The sequence below is a fragment of the Gracilinanus agilis genome, chromosome 1, assembly GCF_016433145.1.
Source record: "Gracilinanus agilis isolate LMUSP501 chromosome 1, AgileGrace, whole genome shotgun sequence".
Classification (NCBI taxonomy): domain Eukaryota; kingdom Metazoa; phylum Chordata; class Mammalia; order Didelphimorphia; family Didelphidae; genus Gracilinanus; species Gracilinanus agilis.
This window is the reverse complement of record NC_058130.1, coordinates 767,493,191-767,502,390: the sequence shown is the minus strand read 5'-3', so window position 1 is coordinate 767,502,390 and position 9,200 is coordinate 767,493,191. Positions and strand designations below refer to the sequence as shown.

Sequence of the window (9,200 nt, the reverse complement as noted above, 5' to 3'; positions counted from 1 at the left end):
TTCTTCCTTCCTTCCTTCCTTTCTTTTTCTTTTTCTTCCTTTCTCTTCCTTTTCTTTCTTTCTTTCTTCCTTCCTTCCTTCCTTTCTTTCTTTCTTCCTTTCTTTCTTTCTTCCTTCCTTCCTTTCTTCCTCTTCCTTCCTTCCCTTCTTTTTCTTCTCTTATTTCATTCTTCCTTTCTCTCATCCTTACCTTCTATTTTAGTACCAACTATCAGACAGAAGAGTTGGCAGAGTTAAATGACTTTGTCCAGGGTCATATAACTAGGAAGTGTCTGAGGCAAGCTGCCAGGTGCAGCTAGGTGATTTGATGTTTAGAGCAGGGAGTGCCTGGGTTGCAATCTGGCCTCAGCCATTTCCTAGTTGTGTGCCCTTTGGCAAATCACTTCACCCCGTTTGCCCAGCCCTTACTGTTCTTCTGCCTTGGAATCAACACTTAGTATTAATTCCAAAACAAGTGATAAAAATTTAAATTTTTTAAACTTAAATCCTTAATAAAGATTAGTATCATGGGCGCAGTGAAGTGGTTCAGTAGATAAAGAGCTAGGCCTAGACACGGGAAGTCCAGGGATCAAATTTGACCTCAGACACTTCCTAGCTGTGTGATCCTGGGCAAATTACAACACTGTTTGCCTAGCTCTTCTGCTTTCAAGTTGTTAGTAAGAGAGAAAATAAGGTGTTTGTTTTTTGTTTTTTTTTTTTAAATACTTACCTACCATCTTAGAATCAATATTGTGTATTGATTCCAAGGAGAAGAGTGGTAAAGGCTAAGCAATGGGGGTTAAGTGACTTGCCCAGGGTTATGAAGAATAAGGGTTTTAAAAAAAGGAGTGTCATATAAATCATTCTCCCATTTGTGCTCTCTTCACTCTCCATCACTTCATACAGGTCTTTCCAGTTTTCTCTGAAGCTGTCTGCGCATTTGATCATTTCCTATATTCCCCAGGAAATGAGCAACCCCTTAGCTTCCACTTTTGCTATTACAAAAAGAAGTGCTATAAATGGATTTGTACATATGGATCCTTTTCCTCTCTCTTGGATGTCTTTGTGGTATAGACCTAGTGGTGGTACCAGTGGGTCAAAGGGTAGGCACAGTTCAGTGACATCAAAAAAATTGCTCTCAGAATGAGCTGAACTGGTACAAAGAAGAGCTTCACTCCCAACCTACTTAAATCAGTTGATTCAGTAAACAACCACCACAACAAGCATTTATTTAGTGCCTACTGTGTGCTGGGGTAGGGCAGCTGGGTGGCAACACAGTGCCCAGAGTGCCAGTCCTAGAATCAGAAGACTCACCTTCCTGAGTTCAAATCTGACTTCAGACATTTACCGCAGGGTAGGATATGACAGAAGGTCACACGAGCCTCTTCTTCCATGAAGCCCTTTTGGATCCCCCTAGTTGGCTAGTGCCCCTCTTCAAGCTACCCTGTAATCTTTGTACATGTTATGCGCTCAACTTGCAGTCTGAAAAATGTGTTTGAATCCTGCCTCAAAAACATACAAGCTTGTGTGATTCCAAGCCAGTCACTTATGTGATTGGCACATACTGTTATTTTATTTTATTTTTTTATCCTTCCTTTCTGCCATAGTAACAACTCTAGGTCAGAAGGGCAAGAGTTAGGCAAAAGGGGTTGTGACTTGCTCATAGCTAAGAAGTGTCTGAAATCACATTTGAACCCAGGACCACTCATTTTCAGGCTTGGCCCTCTGGAAGAGAATAGATTGGAGAACTGAATGAAGGAGTGAATGAATGTTCTTTTAAACCAGTGATTCCCAAAGTGGGTGCTACCACCCCCTGGTGGATGCTGCAGCAATCCAGGGGGGCAGTGATGGCCACAGGTGCATTTATCTTTCCTATTCATTGCTATTAAAATTTTTAAAAAAATTAATTTCCAGGGGGCTAAGGAATATTTTTTCTGGAAAGGGGGCAGCAGGCCAAAAAAGTTTAGGAACCCCTGTTTTAAACCTTTACCTTCCATCTTAGACTCAATACTGTATTGGCTCCAAGGCAGAAGAGTGGTAAGAGCTAGGCAATGGGGGTTACGTGACTTGTCCAAAGTCACACAGTTTTGGAGTTTTGGGAGCTGCTGAAAAGTGATCAGGAACACACAAGAGGGAATTTGAGTTTGTGGTTGGTTACAGTCATTCTGAGCATTGTACTGGATCTTCCCAGTATACGGCTATCTGCTAGCTATTTGGGGGAAGGAGAATATTTGGCAAAAGAAGCAGAGAGCCATCCAGCTGAACCGAAGAGAGTTTCAGGGGCTCCACAGATAGAAGAAATACATAGAAAAGTCACTCCACTCTGTGTTCATCCAGATGGATCCTTTTTGGTCCTCTCTTTTATTTGTCACACTTGTCAGGGGTCAGGGGTGCTCTCATCAAGGGGGCCAGGAGGCAAAGAGGACTTAGCAGCCTCAGCTACTATATTCCCTATCCCTGCTTCCCCAGCATTTAACACAGTGCCTGGCACATTATTAAATACCTACTTTTTAATTGTTTAATAAATTTTTATTAAATGTTTTAAATTTATTTTTAATTTAAATATTTAATTTTATTTAATGTTTAATTTTTATTTAATAAATGTTTGTTGGCTAAAGGACTCCTGGAAGATCCTTTCAAAAGAATTCTGTCATTCTGTGCTCTCCGCCTCCACACAGAGAGCTGATAAGACTCAGAGTGCAGATTGAGGCTTCTGGGGAGGGACTTGGTCAATCTGGGAAGGTTTGCTTTTTTCCTTTACTTAGCTGGTGGCAAAGCGGATAGAGCCTAGAGTCAGAAAGACCCGAGTTCAAATCCATTCTCAGACACTTACTAGCTGTATGATCCCGGGCCAGTTTAAGCTTAACCCTGTTAAGCCTCGGTTGCCTCATCCGTAAAATGAACTGGAGAAGGAAATGGCAAACTACTCCAGTATCTCTGCCAAGAAAACTTGAAACAGGGTCACAGAGAGTCCGACACAGATGAAAAATGGCTGAACAACAATAAATACATGTTAGAAACAGGACTTTTTTTCCCTTCTCAATGGGGAAAGGGAGGGCTAGAAAGAAAAGCTGGATTTTGGTTGATAACAAGATAGATTTTTTTTTTTAATTCCATCTCAATGCATTCTGAAATGAAGGTGCTAGAAGTATCCAAAGCCAGCCTTACAAATTCAGGAAAACAAAGACAAAAGACAAATTTCATTTCAGGATGAAACATGCCACAGAGCCAAAGGTTCTCAAGCTTTTTTTGTGAGGGCAAAAGGCCAGTCCTCAAAGGTGTTGAGCCTGCCTTGTCTCCCTGGCAACGGTGTTTTCTGAGCAGCCCTACACTCGATTCACCTTTTTACCAACCTAAAGTGGATCCCTCCTGGCCAGTTAAATTGCTAGCTTTCTTCCAGACATCAGAAATAGAAGCTAGACTTAAGGTAAATTCTTATAAATAATAATAATATTCTGCAGATAAAGAAATAGAAGAAAAACAACTTTTATTTTCTCTGTAACAAGAACCGAGGAGGGACTCTGGAGTCCTAGATTCTAATTGTTTTGCCATTGTAGACTCATTGCATAATCATTCCAGGTTCAACATTCCTTTCCCTTGCCCAGATTCAGCCTGGCTGTGCAGCCACCCCTCACACGGGGTACTCTCAGAGGTACTCAACTGGTGCCCGTAGAATACGTATATTGATTCACCTGTTTGGGTGCAAAGGTTCAGGCTGCTTCTGAAATTCTGGCCATCTCAGTAAAGGCTCGTTTGTTTCTCAGGTATGCATCCAATAGGCTCATATTGCCTGGCCTCATTTTGAACAGAAGACTTCCACTTAGAGGGTTTTGATTCTTTCATTCCTTTCTCTTTACTGATTCCATTGTTGGGAAAATCTGGGCTTCGCCTACTGATTCTTCCCTGGCTTTGGCCGTCGCCAAACAAGTCACACGACTTTTTTAGGAGAAAACAAAAATGTTAGCGAATGACTGAAATTTCACTGTTTCTCCTCTCCTACTTTGGGCTTTAAGGCAGGTGTTTTGAAGCCGGTTGCTGAGACCCAACAGAAATCTCCGGAGAGTTGGTTCCACCACAAACTCTCCTCCTCTTGTTAATGACCAAAATAGAACACAATTCCATACGAACCCTGCACCTGGGACGCAGGAGAAAAAGGAATCTCCCATTATTGTTTACTAAAAATGTACTGAAATCACTAGGAAATATTTTCATTTGCTTTCTTAAAGATATTTATGAAATGTTTCTCGATAAGATAAAAGATAACTTATTTGAGATCATAAAACAAAATTACTGTTTTGTTCTACCCTTTCCTCAAAGGGCAGGCAAGGCTGTTACCCCAAACCCCATGGAGACCACTCTGGTCTCTGTACTGGGGCCACCGGTATACGATACACAGAATGATAAAGGTTAGGTTAGCTCGCAGAAGGGGGTTCGGTTTGCCAAGATGGTGGTCCATCCTAAGTGCAGGTGCTCCTGGGGCACAGAGCTTTTCTTTTGGGGCCCAAAATCCCAAACAGGATGGAGTTCCCGAGTCTCTGGCAGAGACTATATAGCAGCAGCACAATCAGAGGTGAAGCCCCCAGGATCTGAAGCAGGATGTCGAGATGGACGGATGGATGGATGTGGTGATTTGGTGCCCTCTGCTGACAGAGAAACACAGTCTGCCATTTTGGTGAAGGACTGGGAAGAGCAGGGCAGCATGGTGGGGAGGTCACAGCAAGTACACACTCTGAAAAAAGAAGAAACAATGCCAGAGTGAGCCAGCACACCAGATAGGGTCACATATTTAGATCTCGAAGGGTCCTTAGAAGCCACTGAATATTATTAGCCTGTTGTTCCTAAATTCAGAGGAGTTTAAGTCACTCAAATAGAGATGTGCCTTGCTTAGAAAAAGTCTCTTACCTACTGTGATACTCAAAGATCTAGTATATGTGAAAATAAAATATGTGAAAATAAATTAAAATATGTGAAAAAAATTTAAATTTAAATTGGGAACTATGGCTGAAGTGCTTAGGAGAACCCAGAACTAATCCTCAGGTCTCAATATGGGAATATTCAAAAGATTCTGTCATTCCTCATCCCTGGAACTTCAATTCCCTTCACCATCGTAGATGGAAGCCTGTCTCTGACTTAGTGAATAAATGTCATGGGGTCTAGCAGCACCAGATCTCAAACTATTACAAAGCAGTAGTCATTAAAACAATCTGGTAGGGGGCAGCTGGGTAGCTCAGTGGATTGAGAGCCAGGTTTAGAGACAGGAGGTCCTAGGTTCAAATCTCAGACATTTCCCAGCTGTGTGACCCTGGGCAAGTCACTTGACCCCCCATTGCCTAGCCCTTACTACTCTTCTGCCTTGGAGCCAATTGATTCCAAGACAGAAGATAAGGGTTTTAAAAACAACAACAACAACAATCTGGTATTGGGGGGCAGCTAGATAGCTCAGTGGATTGAGAGCCAGACCCAGAAATGGGAGGTCCTGGGTTCCAATCTGGCTTCAGAAACTCCCGCACTATAGGGACCCTGGACAAATCACTTAATCCCTTCTGCCTAGCCCTTACTGCCTCTTCTGCCTTGGAACTAATACACAGTACTGATTTAAGACAGAAGGTAAGGGTTAAAAAACAAACCAAAATGATCTGCTATTGGCTGAGAGGTGTAATCTAGTGTTTGAGATACCCAAAGATTCAAGCTTTTGGGATAAGAACTGTTTGACAAAAAATTGCTTGGAAAACTGGGGTTTGGTAGAAATATCTCACACCATATACCAAGACAAAGTCAAAACGGGCACATGGTTTGATTTAGATATACAGAGTGATATAAACAAATTCAAGAAGCGTGGGAAATTTATCTGTTAGATCGCCAGCTAAGGGAAGAACTTACAGGATGTACAGAGGCTCTTTTTTTTTTTTTTTTTTTAAATAAAACTTACCTTCCATCTAGGAGTCAATACTGTGTATTGGCTCCAAGGCAGAAGAGTGGTAAGGGTAGGCAATGGGGGTCAAGTGACTTGCCCAGGGTCACACAGCTGGAAAGTGTCTGAGGCCAGATTTGAATCCAGGATCTCCCGTCTCTAGGCCTGGATCTCAATCCACTGAGCTACCCCCAGCTACCCCCAGCTGCCCCCTTACAGAGGCTCTTTTTGTGATGGCAAGGAATTAGAAATTGAGGAGATCTCCATCATCTGGGGAATGGCTGAACAAGATGGGGTACGTGATTGTGGGGGAATATTATTGTGCTATAAGAAATGATGAGGGGGATGAGTTCAGAAAAACCTGGGAAGAGTTATACGAACCGAGGCAGAGTGAGGTGAGCAGAACCAGAAGAACATCGTACACAGGGATAGCAATGCTATACAATGATCCGCTCTGAATGGCTTAGCTAGTCTCAGCAATACAGCGATCCAAGACAGTTCTGAAGTTTTTAGGATGAATAACGCTATCCACCTCCAGAGAAAGAAGCGATGGAGTCTGCATGCAAACTGAGGCAGACTTCTTTTACTTTCTTTTTCTTGGGTTTGTGTGTGTGTTTTGTTTTGTAACATGACTAATATGGAAATATGCCCTCTAGGACTTCACATATATAACCTAAACTATATTGCTTGCCTTTTCAAGGAGCAGGGAGAGGAGGGAGAGAATTTAGAACTCAAAAGGTTTTTTTTTACATTTTTAAACCCTTAACTTCTGCGTATTGGCTCCTAGGTGGAAGAGTGGTAAGGGTGGACAATGGGGGTCAAGTGACTTGCCCAGGGTCACACAGCTGGGAAGTATCTGATGCCGGATTTGAACCTAGGACCTCCTGTCTCCAGGCCTGACTCTCACTCCACTGAGCTACCCAGCTGCCCCCAACTCAAAAGTTTTTTAAAAAACTAATCTTGTGGGGGCAGCTAGGTGGCTCGGTGGATTAAGAATCAGGTCTAGAGATGGGAGGTCCTGGGTTTACCAACAACATTATAATGATGATCAGCTGTGAAAGACTTAGCTCTTCTGATCAATATAATAATCCACAACTACTCATAGTAAAATGCTATCCACCTTTGGATAAAGAACCAATGGCAGATACTTCCCAGCTGTGTGACCCTGGGCAAGTCATTTAATCCCCTTTGCCCAGCCCTTACCACTCTTCTGCCTTGGAACTAATTAAGCAGTATTCATTCTAAGACTAAAGGTTAAGATTTTTTTAAATCTTAAAAAAAAAAGTTAAATAAAATTAAAGTTAAATGTAATTAAGAAATATTTAATGAAATAAAAATATATTGAGAAAAACAAAAAATAAAAGTCATGGGATCATAGATCACAAAGGTACAAGGGACCTCAGAAGTCAATGAATTCAATCTCCTAAATGCTGAGAAAACTCAGAGAAGCCTCACATGGGCTATTAATAGGGGGCAGAGCCAAGGGGGCAGCTGGGTGGCTCAGTGGATAGAGAGCCAGGCCTAAGGCTGGGAGGTCCCAGGTTAAAATCTAGCCTCAGACACTTCCTAGCTGGGTGACCCTGGGCAAGTCCCTTGACCCCCTTTCCTAGCCCTTACCACTGTTCTACCTTAGAACCAATACACAGTATTGATTCCAAGATGGAAGGTAAAAGTTAAAAATAAATTAGCTGAGATCAGAAACCACCTTTCACTGGTTCTAGATCCCAAGTGACCACAGACCCTAAGTAGGGTCTTGCCTGTTGATTGGCCATTTCAGTCATGTCCCACTCTTTGTCGACCCCATTTGGGGTTTTCTTGGCAAAGATACTGGAGCGGTTTGCCATTCCCATCTCCCAACAGAGTTAGGTGACTTGCCGAGGGTCATACAGCCAGTCAGTGTCCAGGGCCAGATTTGAAACCAGGAGGACGAGTCTTCTTGACTCCAGGCCTGGTGCTGGACCTCCTGGACCACCTAGCTGCCACGGATTGTCTCTCCATGAACCCAAGTCCAGCCTGGTCCACTAGAGCACCCAGCTTCGTTCTAAAATGATCCCTCCACTTAACTTGGGGGCTAATGTCTCCAGGCCAGGCTCATTTGGTGCTTCAACTTAGTGGCTATAAGAGGTTTTATCTTTGTTTTTGTTTTTTTCATTTAAAATTTTTATTTTTTAAAAATATTTTTTCATGTTTACATAATTCATTTTCTTTCCCCCTCCTCTTCCCTCCTGCCTCCTGGGGCCGACGAGCAGTTCCACTGGGTTATACAAATGGATATTTTTGATAAATATAAATATTTTTGACAAACCACTCGATAAGGTTTTACCTTTAGCAGCAGTTCAGGTCCCATAAAGTTCCCCTTTGCGGGGAGGAGCACCGAGCCCTGGTCACTGTGGGGCTATCAAAGGCAGGAACTCTCCACATCGGAAATCCAACTTGAGGCAGGCCAGGCGGTCGGACCTGGTGGGCCCGATGTTTAGTATCGCGATGGGGAGCTTCTTCTCATGAGCCGCAAGAATAAACTTGTAGCCCGAGTACACCTGCGTGAGAGAGAAGACGCGGAGGGGCGGCTGACCATCACGTCATCCGGCTAAGCTGACGAGAAAGACGAGCCGCATGTCCTTCCGGTCAAAGCCCTTCCAGAGGGCAGCCGGGGGAAGCCCACGGTACCTGCATGGAAGATCCCACCACCAGGAGGGCATCGGCTGCTTTCACACGCGTGTGCACGAAGTCCACCTTACTGTGGTCCACCGTGTCCCCAAAGAAGATGACGTCGGGCTTCAGAGAGCCTCCACACTTAGCACACGGTGGGACCTGGAAGCTGCGGACCTGGTCGTCCGTCAGGAAAACGTCCCCGTCCGGAGCCACCCCGTGGGCCTGGGCTCTCCAGCTGGCGTTCAGGGCTTCGAATCGGTCCTGCAGAACCTCTCGGGGAGTCTGTTCTCCACAGTGCAGACAGAGGACCCTGAACACAGCCAGAAGAGGCAGCTTAGGACAGTCATTAAACCAGCTGGAATGGTGCCCTTGGCCAATTCGGTTCAGGAGAAACGCTCCACGGTGACCCAGGACATAGTTTCACTACTATTCTTAGGAGAAGGGGCAGCTTTTAGCTCTGTAAGGTTAGGGAACAGGAGGACCACAGCAATGGATGCTGGGTAAATCTGAGGGAGGACCCCAAGCCAAGGATTAGAAAAGGAATGTGGGGAGCAGCTAGGTGGCTCTGTGGATTGAGGCCTGGAGATGAGAGGGCCTGGGGAAGGAAGGAAGGAAGGAAGGAAGGAAGGAAGGAAGGAAGGAAGGAAGGAAGGAAGGA

General features: G+C 44.1%; 1 protein-coding gene across 1 annotated transcript in view; it reads right to left on the bottom strand.

Annotated features, from left to right (window-relative positions):
• Window positions 1–3,449: 3,449 nt before the first annotated feature.
• Window positions 3,450–9,200, bottom strand: part of SIRT4 (sirtuin 4) — a 13,413-nt gene continuing 7,662 nt past the window's right edge. The window contains exons 3-5 of the mRNA XM_044658837.1: window positions 8,558–8,852; window positions 8,214–8,427; window positions 3,450–4,708 (exon numbers count right to left, since the gene is read on the bottom strand). Of these exons, the coding sequence (XP_044514772.1) occupies window positions 8,275–8,427; window positions 8,558–8,852 (448 nt within the window). The 3' untranslated portion in view covers window positions 3,450–4,708; window positions 8,214–8,274. The remainder of the gene's footprint in view (window positions 4,709–8,213; window positions 8,428–8,557; window positions 8,853–9,200) is intronic.